A 16,418-nucleotide genomic window follows, 5' to 3' on the forward strand; every position below is an offset into this window, starting at 1 on the left:
ATGATTTCTCCTAATGGAATGATACGAATCAAACTTATTAAAGATTAGACAAATTTGTCCAATCTTGAGATTACTGTTCTGAAATGGTAGCTACAAAGCGTCTGGATCAAGAGGAAGTTGCTGATAACATTCTTTAACAAAATTTATTTAAAGTATTCAAACTGCGTAGCTCAGCGCTACAAAGATCATACAGGTATGCCAGCAACTCACATGACAGGTTGAAATTAAACAGTTAACATGTGCACACTGTACAGCAATCATTTCGTCGCTGTTTTCACGAAGCGACGGTAGTGAAAAAAAAGTTGCATTCACTTTGCGTTACGATTTTCCTCACTACCGTCACTTCGTGAAAATAGGGACGATTTGTATAGCCAAATAAGTTATCATCCAACCCCCAAAAGGGGTTAGTATAATGAAGCAGACTCATACTAGAATTGTAAAATAGCACTTTCAAGCGTGTTAAAACAAAAATGTTTTCAAACAAATTATCCCAAATAATTGCCCAAAACCAGACAGAGAGAGTTGTTATTCTTAGACAAAGGCATTTTAAAAAAGCTAGTAAAAGAAGTCTCTGAATTCTGATATCGATCTTATCTGATTGGCCCATATTATAAACGAAAACCCTTTGTAAATGTATTATTTTTGTTTCACCAAAACAAAAACAAAACAGGAAAAATAACACCTAATGTGTTACTCTCTAAAGGGGCATGTGAAATTATTAAAAAATTTGTGATGTTTCACAATTCAAATCTGACATGAAATCAGAACAGCTAATAATAATTGATGCCCTGATTGATACGACTTTTATTAAAAGGGAAGCACAATAAACAAAAGATTCCACTCACCCCACTTCACACAAAACGGATGAGATAGAGTTATGATGCAACAAATACATGTAGCGCAATATAGGAATTCATTAGTGCACCTTAAGATTGGGTGGTTAACACAGGAAAGAAATGATGGTGATCTGAAGTGACCATTTTTAGAAACCAAGATAAATTTGATATTTGAAATTGAAAAAGTGGATCAACGTGTATGCTGATGTCTCTACTATCAGGTTCCAAAATGTCTTTGAGCATTAAGAAGAAAATATGACGAATATAATATATCATCACTACAAAACTATTAAAAGCCTGTCCATTCAGGGAAAATCAGAAGTAGATGTAGGTGATGGTATTAAAAGTGGCCATAGCAGAAATATATTTGGCATGGGTTTTAGAAGACCCAATAAAAAGCAAATCGAATGTTGGGAAGAGATCATGATACAAATTAGGTTGCTATAGTTCATGTCGAATGCCCCAATTGATTTTCCTAATGCAATGCCCATTCCTAAATATCTATTTGAGTACTGTGGGGATTTCTATATCAATATATTATAAAGCAATGTTTACAAGACCATAATTTTGGAATTGCCCATTTTCTTTGAATATGCCTAAAACGCCTGAATAGTTGCCCTTGTGCTCACATTGTTTTAAAATAAAACTAGATGGAATTTTGACTGCGCGCAGTCGAAAATGATGCCTCCGCCATAGAGCAATTTAAACAAGTTTGGAGTTTAAATCTCCATGGTTCTTGAGATATCATGATAACAATCTCAATGTATGGAATTTCATAAGTTGACCTCTGTGACCCTTGACCTTTGACCTACGTGCTCCAAAATCTAATCAGATTGTCTTCCTATGGTGATACACACTATCATTAAGTTTGAAGTTTAAATCTCCAGTGGTTCTTGAGATATTATGATAACAATCTCAATGTATGGAATTTCATAAGTTGACCTCTGTGACCCTTGACCTTTGACCTACGTGCTCCAAAATCTAATCAGATCGTCTTCCTATGGTGATACATACTATCCTTAAGTTTGAAGTTTTTACATCTCCAGTGGTTCTTGAGATATCATGATAACAATCTCAATGTATGGAATTTCATAAGTTGACCTCTATGACCCTTGACCTTTGACCTATGTGCTCCAAAATGTAATCAGATTGTTTTCCTATAGTGATACACACTATCACTAAGTTTGAAGTTTAAATCTCCAGTGGTTCTTGAGATATCATGATAACAATCTCAATGTATGGAATTTCATAAGTTGACCTCTGTGACCCTTGACCTTTGACATACGTGCTCCAAAATCTAATCAGATCGTCTTCCTATGGTGATACATACTATCCTTAAGTTTGAAGTTTAAATCTCAAATGGTTCTTGAGATATCGCGCTAACAAACTCAATACAAGGAATTTCATAAGTTGACCTCTGTGACCTGTGACCTTTGACCTACGTACTCCAAAATCTAATCAGATCGTCTTCCTATGGTGATAAATACTATTCCCGAGTCTTAAGTTTAAATCTTAAATGGTTCTTGAGATATTGTGATAACGGTCAAACGGGACGGACGTACGGACGTACGGACGGACGTACGGACGTACGGACGTACGGACGTACGGACGGACAACCCGAAAACATGATGCCTCCGGCACCACCTTCGGTGGCGGAGGCATAAAAATAAATAAATTGCATTGAGTTACATTTAGGCCAGTCACTTGTTACATTTAAGAGCAATTAAAACCCTCTTTCTGAATTGACGTAGAAAGGTTGTTAGCTTGAAAGACAAACTATTTTTGGTAAGGTAATCACTGCACGTCAGAGTGAGAGAGGATGTCACAGAAGTTAAGGTTAACAGAGATGACTCAAAAACCATTCAGAGAAAAATTGCTAGAAAAGGATCATTGTTGTGCTTGAGATTCATGGTAGGAAGAGGTTTGCAGTGAAAACAAACAAGAAATGAAATTTTGAAGAAGAAAAAAGAAGACTCATAGTGAGTCGTTTTTAATATCAAGTCTTTAAAGGTTAGATTATTTCAGATTTAAAATTCTGATATTAGCAGTTGATGAAGGAAGAGGGAACAAACTAAATGGTCCTCTTTAAGTATCCCTTTTATATCTTGGCAAACCTCTGAAAGCATGTAACTCTTTAAAGGTGAAGGGAAAAGGAAACAACAAAAAAGGGAAAAATTCAATGCTCAATACTTCAACAAAATTTTACAAGAAAGTAAAAACATAACAAAATTAACAACTGTGGATCTCTGGCATTAGAATGTTCAGGTGCGAGATGGCAATAGTCAAATATGGACAAAATGGTGTGAATTGCAAATTGGCAAGAAACTCACTATCTACCGGGACTACCACTATGATAACAACAAGAGTAATAAATGGTGCCTTAAAGAGAAGGTTGAGTTCTGGGAAGAGGTGAAATATAATTTGTGAGCGTTATCATTGTTATTATGCAAGGGTGGAAGAACATCAGATTAAACATGTTCCTTGAAAAGCATGGCTCTTCAAATGCCTTCATATTCTAAATATGGCATGTACCCTCGTAAAAATCCAGGGTAGAATTTTTACGCCACGTGTTTGTGTAGTCCCATATACATCTTTTTGTGTACAATGTTTGTAACTTTACCAAGACTTAGCCAATTTTCTTATCATTTTGATGATTCCAGAACCTTGCAATACACATAAATTCCCTATTATGCTAGATAATCAACCTTTTTGGTCGATTCCACACCGTTTCTTTCACAATGCAATAGCATGACCAGAACTCAACTTCATCTTTAAGTATATTTCACAACCTAATACAGTTGTTCTTTTCCCTTATTTGGGAGTAAAAACAAACAAATTACGAATTGATAGAGTGGGTCTTGAACACATCTCCACACAGAACACATTTTTTTATAGTGAAAAATAAAAGTCAACTCTGTACAGATATGATGGCATGGAAAATATTACAACTATCAACATACGAACACATGTACAACATGATATACAAATAGGTATATTTACACTCACAAAAATACATACAGAAGTATAAAACATCACGATCTTGGTTAACGTTAAAATGCACATTTCTGAAGACACGATCAATAACACTTTCTCGTCTTACTGAGCTGCATTGTAAAAGCAACACAAAAACAATTACAAGCATTTGTAATTACTTTTTAATTGAGCTGATGACCCAGTCTGTTGACCTTAACTAGCTTTGCTACTTTGAAAGAGAGACAAATTTCTTTGCCTTCTACTCTCTCCCTCCCCCATAACTTCTCAAATATGTTTGGAGTTGTGTATATATATATATATAGCAGAGAGAAGACAAATTACTGTCCATTGCATTCGCAACTAGGCAACGAACCTGTACAGTAATATATATGACTAATTCGTCCGTTCATAATAACGGCGTTCGTACACTTTGTTAATCCTCTATTCACTGCCTGCATGTTTAAGTATTCAGTTTAAATTAAAAAAGATCCGACAGCTGCTCTATGGGATCTGCACATATTTGACCACTTAACAATTTGAGCATGTTTAATAGCAATCCTATGAGCATTCTAAAAATTATGCCTTGCAATCCCACACACATAAAAAAGCAACTTTAAATTTCTATGCAGTTTGTACACAACTATTGTTTTCAATGAAATGTTGACATAGTTGAGGGGAAGATCCTTTTTGCACTGAGAAATAGCACTCTCTAACCCCACCACCACCACCAAAGAAATTGGGAAGCTCGATGCAACACAGCTTCTCAAGCCATTGAGGCGGCTCGAAAATCATTATTTACATGTATTTCATAGCAAAACCAACTGCAAAAAGTGCTTATGTTCCCGCCAAAAGCATTTTCTTATTTTAATCCACATTTTGAGCAGTATCCCGATTACTATGCAGCATTACATAGTTTGTTTTCATAAACCTATCGTAAATGAGCATTGCTATACTTCTGCAGCTTAATCGAACGTGAGGTATGGCACTATAATTCCATCTCTTCTAAGCAATAAACAACAAAACATTTCCTCTCGTGTCATCAGAAGGCATCACACAGCATGTACATGAACAAAAAATGAGATTTCAATCGATCAAAATTTTATCAAAATGCATCACATAATTATGTTATCAATCATTGTTAAGGCAAAATAGTACTAATAATTTCTGTTACGTTGTTTACATCACCAAAGACTTCATTTTTAAAATCAGATGTTTTCACACTAAATACCACCTGTTTCATTTCATCACATATATATGTACACGTATGAGGAATGACCACTGTGTATTTACAACATCTCATAGTAAAGACACCAAATTAGCAAAGGACAGGAATGGATTAGAAATACTAGAGTTGTTTTCATGATTAAAGGGACCATACATATATGTATTCTAATGGTTATTTACAGTATTTGTTATGCAGAGGAGATTCTTAGAGATATGACATACTGTCCATGTTTAACATTAATGTAAATACTATTTCTGAATGGATTTTATTTTCTATCCATTCTTCAGTATTCTATACTATGTGCAAAAGGAAATAAACAAAAGTGAGGGTGAACATGTTCTCCAAATACAATGCAATATTCACTTCTGCTTTAATATACCGGTAATGTATGTTTGAATGTAAAATGACATCATTAAATTATTTAATAGAAAATGTATTTAAGAACTAACCAAATATTCAATTCACAATATGGCTTTTTATTGAAAAATATCCACCATACACCTACTTAATTTTTGTTGAATATGCAACTGAAATGATGTTTAAAAAATCTCATATTATATATGTTTTTCTACCTAGTCTTCTTCTAGCCAAATTCTGTTAACTAGTCACCAATTTATAAAAGAGTGAAGTTAGTGGCATTTAATGTGCTTTCATTCTATAAATATGCTGCTACATGTAAGTATTATTAGTTGCATAAAATATAATTGCAAACCATTAACCATCCGGCACGAACAGGTTACAAATAGTGTTCTGAGGAATAAAGCAATTGAAGGGGGATTTTGGCATGAGCACACTCGGTTTTTTGAGGGATAAAAAAGAAGATTCATCAGAAAAATAGTCCTTGGTCCAGCAAGGATGCTTCATTAAAAATTTCACCTTCAAAGAGAATAGATTTCAAGTGAAGGGCACATACAGTCAGACCTGCTTTAGTGACCACCTGTCTACAAAGACCACATTTGTTGTTTCCTTGAATATGGTGTCTCATTGAAACATGTATTAAAGGAACCTGTTTACAAAGATCACTTTTTTTTTTGCTTTCCTTGAAGAACCTGTCTACAAAGATCACGTTTTTTGTTTCCCTTGAAGGTGGTTTCTCCATGAAACATTTACTAAAGGAACCTGTCTTCAAAGACCACTTTTTTGTGTTTCCCTTGGGCGGTCGCTCGCTATAGACAGGTCTGACTGTATTTCCTTAACCCCTTACTTGCTTTCGCTTGACCCATTAAACAAACAGAAGACTGCCACAGTCAAGTTTTCTCACACACAGTGTACACATACTCCAAACTACATGTATGTGGCACTCCAGAGTTTATACCCATGGCGAATAAATTGTTTAAAAAACATCACTGCACAATAGCGGGGTTAATTGCTCTACACATTCCACTTTAAATGATTTGAATTGATTTCGACAAATATCAGATCAAAGGAAAAAGACATCCCTGTATTAAAGTCGCACAAGATGGAATACAAAACAATGCTAAATTCAAACGTTTGGCACACACAATTTCCTACGATGTCGTCCTCTTCGGGGCACAGTTTAAAATCAGATATTATGTGTACAGATTATCGAAAAAAATATACACATTACAATATTTTATGTGTACTACATCACATGTGTATATCTATAGTAACAGAGATGAAATAAAAATGCACAATACCAGGAGATGTGTAAACATTAAATACAGACGATGTACATTGAATCATTTAAAGTATTTTTCAGATCAAAAAGCTCGCTTTATGATGAACTTTTGGTAAATGTACATACATGTATTATTTACCACATTGCATATTAATTAAATAAATAAGATTACTGTAAATGCAAGCTGTTTGGAGTTGATGAAAAGAGCATGGATAACAAAAGCAGTACACAACGGGCATAGAGTATATACGTGTGTATAAAATAGAGAGAAATAAGGGGGAAATTACAGCTTATATTTGGTTGAGATGATAATAATATTTAAAGAAAAAGCTGATTGGATGAAGATCAGAAGTAGTAATCGTGAGGAGGAATATTAAAAGGCTCACCGGGGTTGTAGGCTGGAGGCGGAGCCATGGGGCGACCTAGGTCATTATAGGCCAAGATGGGTTCATCTGTGGAGGAGAGAGTGAGAGTGATTGAGAAATAAATGGATGAATGGATGAATGGAGAGTGGGAGAAATGGAGAGAGTGAGGGGGGGAGAGAGAGAGGGGGGAAGAGAGACAAGAGAGAAAGGGATGGAGAATGAGAGAAAGAGGGAGATAGGAAGTGAGGAGAGTGAGAAGGAGAGGTAAGAAAAAGGGGAAGAGGAGAAGAGAGAAGAAATGGGGTGAGAGGAAAAAAAAGGACAGTGAGAGTGAGAAACAGAGAGAGAGAGAGAGAGAGAAAGAGAAAAATAGAGAAATAGAGAGAGATAAAGAGACGAGTGGCAGGGAAAGAAGAGGAAGAAGAGAGAGACAGAGAGAGAGAGAGAGAGAGAGAAAGAAGTAGAATTGAAAGAAGAGGAAGAAGAGATAGAGAGAAACAAGGTAAGGATGCAATTAAAACATGTCTTTGATAAAATTGGATACAAATGCAAAATTGAAGAAGTACACTTGCACATTATTGAAAGCTAGAAATACAAATGATGGTTTATTATAAATTGTAATTGAAATTGAAATGAAGATGAATAATTCACGCGCTGATTAGAGGAAGAGAACATCATCAGTCAAACAAGAAAGGTGAAGAGCACTGACGAAACTCCATTACATGTGTTTTGCAAGGTTTGCCAAGAATATATTCATTGTATGATGCTCTGGATATTATACAGAATATATACAATATATTAAAGCAGAATAATGGTTTATACTTGTTTTGTGAAACTGAAAATTTCTATTACCTGGCACATAATGAGGATTCTGCTGGGGCATCATACTCGTAGGTCGCCCGTTATCTACCAAACGTATGTTGTCTGGTCCTGCATCATGAAAGAAGAGTAAAAACATCAATTGAGCTTTTATGTTTACATCTATATGTGCAAGTAATACATCATTTGTTTCATTCCTTTACTTATCAATCTTGTGTTAATCTACTGCTCATGTAAATGACAGAATTTAGCAGTCAATAGGTTAACATATATATTTAACAACTGAATTATTCCCACCGTTACAAAGTTTGTATTTGTTTAAGTATGTGAAAAAATTAAATGTCCCAATTTATGTACCTTGAGAATATGACATATTAAAGCTAACATCTAAAAGTATTCAACAAAATAGACCATAATTCGACCAGTCCACCTTTTGTTCTTCAGGACTGTTCTTGTTCATTTTGTTTCATTAGTCAAATCTCTTTTAAGTATGAGTTTTATAAAAATATTTCGGTGGGAAGGCGATAGTCATATTTGCAGTCAAGTTTGATGTTACCGGTAATCATATGTTAGTGCTCAAGAAGAAAATCCCAAATTTGAACCCTCTTAAGGAATATTAAAAGGGGGAAGATTTTTATAGTGGAAGATAAATGAATACAAAATATCGATTTCATACAGTTATGTAATGTTTGATAAAACAGAAGAAGAAAAGAAAAAGCAGATTTTCAGCTCTTAGAGAATATAAGCTTTTTAATATGAATAAAAAGAGAACAGAGAGAACCTTCGTTTGCAAATTATTTGTTATAACATTTTCCTCTGAGAAGAAATACATGCATTAATGAAAGATCGTTTAAAATGAAAAAAACAATCACACATTCACAATTATATTCCGCTTGGGATGAAAGAGAGATATATATGTACATTCAAAGTTAGATATACCTGTATCATTCCAAATTCTTGTTAGCTGTTAAAGTATTGTCTAGTAAATGTTATTAACCGGAAATTAATATACCATTTGAACCATACCATTGGGAGTATTAACATACAGAATCAGAAACAAATACCGGTAGTTGATTTTAATGAAATTTGATGAAATATTTGTATCAATCAAGGGGGGAAAAGCAAAAGAAAAGTTTTCACATAGATGTTGTCCTTGCAAAAACGACTGTACAGGTGTACATACATGTGAAGCAAAATGCACAGACTATCTTGATTCAAACGATACATGTACATGTGGTACTATAGACCATTTTCATAATATAATCAAATCTAATGCTTACGTCTTTGTAAAGTGCCTCAAAACTAATTATTTCATCCGCCTGTTATGAATAATTGTATTTCAAAAGTCAGAAATCTCTGAATGAGAACTGCATACATTAGTGGTTGCCAGGTAGGACAACCATTAAAGCTTGCCCTACCTAACTTCATGAAATATATGCATTTTGCATTCAATCTGACTATTGAAGTACAATAATTCATTACAGGTGAATGAAATATTTGTATAGAAGCACTTTTATAGAAAGATGTATGCATTCAATTAGGTTAAAGTACGAAAATGGTCTATTCACCATTAACGTCAGCTCTACACGACATGACCGTGCTGTAGATTGAACAAACATCCATCTCCAGGACATTACATAAAGTAATTCTCCTTTCCTTCAGAAAGCCTTTTGAATCAGGTTGGAGAGGACGTTCTTTCTAGGGACATGTTTTTTTTTTTTTTTTTTGTTAACAATTAAATAATTCATACTCTTACCAAGTTTTCTATTTTTAAAGTCGGTGAACAATTTATTTGTCCTGATTTAGGTTTCTTGAGAATGACACATATTAAAGCTTATATCTAAAAGTATTCAACAAGTTCACCTTTCATTCTTGAGTTTTTTGGGGTTTTTTTAATCAAAAGGGGTATGAATAAATTAATTGTTAACTGTATCTATGACCTGATAAATTGTTAACTCATTCAGCTTGGAGAGACAAGATGGCATTACACTATCAGCACAATGAAAAGTAGGCTCGACATTTGCAGGATAGAGTCACGGTATGGATGGGAAATATTAATGTAAATGTGTTTCAATGTAAACCTGACTTCCCTCAGACATGTACAAACATATAAACAAAGGCAGGAGTTCATAAAAGTGTAATATTTTTAATAGTCAAGATTTACACCCTGACAAGTAAGTTGAGTTAGTCCACTGTTTTTAATATGGAGTGCCATGTGTTAATAATCACTTGGCTTGAGAAAGTCCACATGAGTGGATGGCAGCTTGCCAACTAAATCTTATGGTTGATAGAAGCTTAAACTTCATGTTAAGATAACCCCCACCAATGATTTTTGTTGTCGCAAGTGCCAACCTCTTTGACTAACTTCTTAAACTATAAACTTGACTTCAATACCAATGACTGAATGAATCAATGTAACAACACAATGAAATCAATTACCCATTTTTGTTTTGTGGCTGAGCTCTTTCTGTTTACTTAATCTAGTCACAGAATTACAATAACTATATTTTACACTTGGTGCTCCATGAATCAATGAATTAATGAATCATGTTTGAATAACACAAAAAGTCTTAGAACCTTACCCACACAGTGTAATCTGATATTCTGGATATGAGACTATATATAGAAACAAACCATCTACCAGTTAATCTAAATATTTTTTTAGAACTTAAAGCCCCTCTAAAGTGTTGGGAGCCCCAAATTTCGCCACAAATTTGATGGCAAAATTTCACTTTAATTGTATCATGATGTGAAAGAGGATGTCATCATACAACAGAAAACCCAAATTATGTATTCTTTTATCGATATTCAACTTCAAATACATTTTTTTTTTGGGGGGGGAGGGGGGGGAGGGGGGGGGCTTTGCAGAAGTGTGTCTTAAATGACATCCGCTTTCACATGATACAATTTAAGTGAAATTTTGCCATTAATTTTGTTGGGGGCTCCCAACACTTTAGAAGGGCTTTAATCTACATGTATATCATTTTGTAGTAAGTAAGCATCAAGATATGCATATATTGGGTTGTTAGAAACAGGGAAAGGTTATGAAAATAATTGAAATTTCCTGACTTCATGTTATTTGAATTTTACAAGTAATACATTTAGCTTTCCCAGTCATTATGTCAAATATCTGAAGTACATGTCACAAGACAAAGTGAATACAGAGATGGATTTTATTTGGTCTTTGGAAGTGTGGAAGTACTAGATAAAGGCAACACATTTGATAATCATATGCTTCAGTTCCTGACGAAGGACATCATAAAGTGATAAAAAAGGTGAGAAGTCGTAAACATGACCCTTATCAAAGTTCTATGTTTATTATTACATGCAGGTACTTCCTATAAACACTGTTAAAGCTCAAATTAGTTATTGGAGGTCAGGGAGGGAAAGTAGCAGCATGTTAATAGGAAAATCGGAAAGCAGGCCAAAAGGCGTTATCACAAGATAATAAGATGCATATCGTTAGTTAATAGTCCCAGATACAGATACAGCTGGGGCAAAAATTAGTGAATTTACCAACATGCAATGCATATGAATATATCTTTCAAAGAACTTGAAAGAAGGTTTGGAAGTTTCAATCTTTTTAGATGAAAAGCCTTTAAAAAGCAAATTAGCCCCCGAAATGCCAAAAAGAGAGCCTGAAAATCATAAAAGAGCCCCAAAAATGTGCATAGAGTTCAATGCAAAACAAATTAAACAGTGCTATTTTCATGCAAGCAAGCTTGAAAAGTAGCCCCCAAAATGTTTTTAATTTTTTTTCCCTGAAGCAAACCGTTGGACAGACTGCAGTAGACAGAAAAGACGGAGGATAGCTCGAATAATAGGAGTTGTTATGCTCCTTTTTTTTTCTTCAGGAAATACATTTTTTTTGTTATTGTTTAATTACAATTATTAATATAATACTGTTATAACTGTTTTTGCTTTTTGTTTGATTCTTTTTTGGTACACAAGCAAAATAGGGTTAGGAAGAAAGGGTGTACGGACCTACCACTTGTTGATGACCGTTATTGCCATGCATGGGAGCAACATATCCTGCAGGGGGGAGGGGGGAGGGGGGGAGGGGGTAAGGGAACATGCAAGGAGGGAAGCAATGGTTAAAGGGGGAGGTCAGTCACTGGCCGTGCTACTCAAAATTCATTCCTTGGAACAGCTTGGCTTTGTGTTCTTGGAGAACTTTGTCAAGATGGATTTACAAGCACAAAACAAAACGATAACAACTGCAACAACAACATTAACAGAATTTGACATTTAGTATGATTACTGCTTTTGTTTTAGCAATGTTTCTCAAATGTTAATTTTGCATGTGTGTGTGTACCCTAATGTTGCATAAAATTCTACTCTTTTTTTTAATTCCTCAAGTTAAAGAGAGATACATTTATTTCAATACACATGTTTTTCAAGTGAAGATTGCCTGACGGAAACCTAACCTGAAACTTAACTACCTTAACCCTAACTCTGATGAAATAAAAGGCTTGGAGAAATTGACGCCTGAGCAAATGTTGGACAACCATCCAGGGCCATGGTTTAAACCATTAAGGGGTCAAAGGGCAATATGTATCAAAACCCTGGTGGTGTCGCTTCATATTCAAAGGCGTAAACGTTAGCAGAGTCAATAAGTTTTACAACATGGGGTACGAATATAACTTTATTTGCTGCTTATCAAGTACACATTCACAAATGTACAACGTTTTGGATAGAACAGATACATGCAAGTTTGCAAACATCGTAACAACATGGAAAAGGAACATCATTGCGATAAAAATGTACAAAAACAAAGACCGCACGCTTGAAAAATAGATAATGAAGGAGGGATTTGATGGCACGTACCAGTTCCGTGATCCATGTCGTCCATGGGCATTTCCTCGTCGGACTCCCGTCGCTCCTGCTTCTTCTTCTTCTTGGACTTCTTGGGGGCGCGGTAGGGTGCCTCCTCGTCCATGATGCGGTAGTACTTGGCCAGCTTGACGGCGACAATGATGGAGGGGACGTAGAAGAAGACGCACCAGCCCACCGTGAACCAGAACGTGTTCTGAAATGGAGGAATGGATGGGAATTTTGCGTAAGGCTCGTTCAGATATCGTGTGGTAAATCTCTGCTGTCACATAAAATCGTATTGCATAAATCTTTTAGAACTGTAATGGTTTATGATATGAGATATACATGTACATCACTTATGGGTACGGGGGTGTTTCACAAAGACTATGATCAACTTTAAGTTGGACATAACTATGGCAGGCCGTTCATGCCACTGTTTGCTCTCACCATTCACTGGCATTGGTCTCTCAAGGGACTTACAAGTCATGGTAACAAATCTACAGAATTTACATTTTTTGATGATTCATTATTGAAGGAAAAAATATTATCTAAAGATCATAATTAAGAAACCAATGGTGTGAGCGCCCAGTGACATGAATAGCCTGTGATATTTAAGTCAAACTTAAAGTTGATCTTAGTCTTTGTGAAACACCCCGATGAGGTACATGTAATAACAAGAGATATCAAAACATGCAGTGAACAGTGTTAACTCACTTGCCTAAAAACAATACATACGAAAATGTGAAAGGACAATCAGTAAGAAACAATTTAAGTGCCAAAAATGCAAACAAAGGCAAGTGGAAATTTTAACTTTCATTACACCCTACTAAGTTTTGAGTGAAACTGATTTAACCCTTTCAGGATAGCATTTATTTTTCAGGGCTAAATTGATCACATACTATTGATCAAATTGGCAACAATAATATTTTTCTTTCATAGCTACATTGTCGGAAAAGATTGTAATGTCTCTGAAAACAATATACATGGGCGAGAATGTTAAAGGGAGGCTTTACTACTTCAGCTAGAAGGGATTAGACCACCACAGTGAGCCATCGAGGTCACCGTGACAGGTGGCTACCTCATTAACTCAGCTCTCATTTAACATATGAAAAAGAGAATCATGGGGGACCAACAGGCACCGATTTGGGAAGTTTTCTATATAGAGGGAGCAAGTAGCTACAAGTAGGAAAGTGTGCCTTTAATGGTCGAAAAAAAATAATATTGAACATCTCAACGCGTTGCCAATTTAAGGATTTTAAAGCACATTTTCTGTTTAAAAATTCCTGGCATCTGACGCATTATAGTGGTGAAGCAAAAATGGATGCAGTGAATGCAGATATTTTTGCTCTTTCCACTCTGGCATTTCTACATCTGGCATATTTTCTGAGGCTCTAAATCAAAAGTTATTGAGCCAAACTACAAAATGCGGAATGAGTGTCAGGAAAGGGTTTAACCCTATTCTATTCGATTCTTACCAAAGATGCAATCGGGTAGTCGCACGTAGACTGAATAGAGTAGGCGTAGAGAGATGAGATAATCTGGCACTCGGCAAAGTCGTTTTTCACCTGCAGAGAGAAACGATCACAAATTATTGATGAATTCAGAGTGATTTCGTTGATAAAATTAATGTATTTGTCACAAGAGAAAGTTTTCATTATATTCAGAATTTCGCATTTCTGCATTTCATGCCATTTTATAATGGCTTAAACCCTGTATACAGTATGTTTATTCAGTGTCATGATCAGATGAATATATACGGTTATATATATATGGTTTAAGCTTCTATCAACTATAAGATTTATAATACCCCATTCACAGTGGTTTTGAAATTTGTAGCGGCGTTGTAGCGGAGCGGCGACACCGCCATAACACCGCTACAAATGCATTCACAGTAGAAAAGTTATCCCGCTGCAGCAGCGGGATAAATATCATGTACCCATTCACGCTGCAGCGGGTGATTTTTATTACCTCCGTAACAAACACGTGTATGCATGGCTCATGACCCGCGAGTGACCCCGATATGACCGGAAATACTTCAGCGCGGGGTTTTCGATTGCTTGAAATTGCGCGCGCTAGCTGTACTTTACACACTCTTCCTCATGTAGCTAGTTCGATCATATTACTTTTTAAAAAACTAGCATTTTTATTGCTTCCAGTCAGAATATTTTAATTTTTTGAAGTGTGAAATATTTTATTTGGATAATTATAATATCTACATAATAATAAAATCAATTTGAATCCACTGGTTACTTTATTTCTATTTCACTTTATGTTGCCCATTGCTGGAGAAAAGAGGTCAGTGATAGGTAAGTAAACAAATCACACGTGTTTGTCGCGGTGTTATAGCGGAGAGCCTTCACACTGAGTAAACACCGCGACAGCAGCGGGAGTGTCCCGCTGCTGTAGCTAGGCGAACCTAGCGATAGTTTGTCGCGGCGTTATCACGAGGCGGTGTTATCCCGCGATAGTTTATAACGGGTCCGAGCCTTCACACTGAAGACAACACCGCGACAGCAGCGGGACAGTCCCGCTGCTGTCGCGGTGTTTGAGGCCACTGTGAATGGGGTATTAGGCAAGCTTTCATTTACTCCTGTGGACTTTCTCAAGCCAAGTGATTATTAACACATGGCACTCCATAATACAGTGGACTAACTCAACTTAAAGCCCCTCTGCACTAGTTTGGCCAGGAGGGATTAGACCGCCCTGCATCGTCACTGAAAGGTGGTTATCTCATCAAATCAGCTCTCAATTAACAGGGGACCATGGGGGACCAATGGTCACCGATTAGGCATTGTTTGCTATATAGAGGACGCAAGTAGCTATAAGTAGTGCAGTGGGGTTTTAAATCATGACTTTTAAATGCTTTGTATACATGTCAATGTTTGTATGTGTTTTTTATAAATTGGATAATGAAAAAAGATTAATAAATTGAAAATGACAAGGTCAAACAAAAGCACCTAACCTGATATTCAATCTGATAATAGAACTGGTATCCATAGCCAAGCAATCTCTCAGCATACTCCTCACTAATGTTCAAGACTGCGTCTGCGGTAGAGTTGCTTGCTAACTCTGCTATCCCGATGGCATCAATGGTCTGGTTGATCTGCGCGTCCAACTGTTCCTCCAAAGCCATAAGGGCATCCAGTTGGATCTGGATCTGGTTCTGATGGAGAGAAAGAATTGATTAGATTTTTTTTAATTTAAACATTTAATTTACCAACAGCAACAGTAATACATTTCATATAATGTGCATACATATAGAAGAAGAGATACATGTACGAACTAATATTGAAGCCCTTTAAAAGTTGCGCTTCAAAATTATCAAGAAGTGCCTCAAAAAAGTAAAAATCTTTGAGTTAAACAGTTTTACGCAATTTGTTTTCCCAAATATCTTGATAATCAGACAGGCGATCGGCTGAGGGGTTCCTGACTGACCTAAAGGTTTATAATTATCATTGCAGCACAAGCTAAATCCAGGATTTTGTTTCAGAATCTGAGACAAAGTTACCGAATCCCTTAAATGATTTTCATAGTGCTTGTATCAACCTTGCAAGGTGCTAAAGGGGCTCGAATATTACCCTGGCTCTAGCTGGGCTACGGATTTCGGTGCTCATAGATTCCCAGATTTTGAAAGCAAATGCAAAATCAGAAGATACATGTATGAAAAAGTGAACATTACATGTAGTACAATATAACAGATTTTCCTGTCTTATCATCTTTTTTTTTTGCCCAGTCGGTATAGCCTC

At 35.8% G+C, this 16,418-nt stretch overlaps 1 protein-coding gene across 13 annotated transcripts in view; it reads right to left on the reverse strand.

Annotated features, from left to right (window-relative positions):
• The window catches only part of LOC581976 (prominin-1-A), a 102,203-nt gene that overhangs the window by 12,931 nt on the left and 72,854 nt on the right, over nt 1-16,418 (reverse strand). For 3 of the 13 annotated variants that reach the window (XM_030985479.1, XM_030985476.1, XM_030985480.1), the window contains exons 18-24: nt 15,635-15,835; nt 14,148-14,237; nt 12,685-12,886; nt 11,846-11,889; nt 10,440-10,473; nt 7,891-7,968; nt 7,060-7,125 (exon numbers count right to left, since the gene is read on the reverse strand). In XM_030985479.1, the coding sequence (XP_030841339.1) occupies nt 7,060-7,125; nt 7,891-7,968; nt 10,440-10,473; nt 11,846-11,889; nt 12,685-12,886; nt 14,148-14,237; nt 15,635-15,835 (715 nt within the window). Of the gene's footprint in view, nt 1-2,507; nt 2,969-5,579; nt 5,785-7,059; nt 7,126-7,890; nt 7,969-10,439; nt 10,474-11,841; nt 11,890-12,684; nt 12,887-14,147; nt 14,238-15,634; nt 15,836-16,418 lie in introns of those variants that run through there. The other 10 variants (XM_030985481.1, XM_030985482.1, XR_004064114.1 and 7 more) reach the window with 10 other exon arrangements.

Source organism: Strongylocentrotus purpuratus, unplaced genomic scaffold (assembly GCF_000002235.5).
Source record: "Strongylocentrotus purpuratus isolate Spur 01 unplaced genomic scaffold, Spur_5.0 spur5_scaffold_15, whole genome shotgun sequence".
NCBI classification, from domain to species: domain Eukaryota; kingdom Metazoa; phylum Echinodermata; class Echinoidea; order Camarodonta; family Strongylocentrotidae; genus Strongylocentrotus; species Strongylocentrotus purpuratus.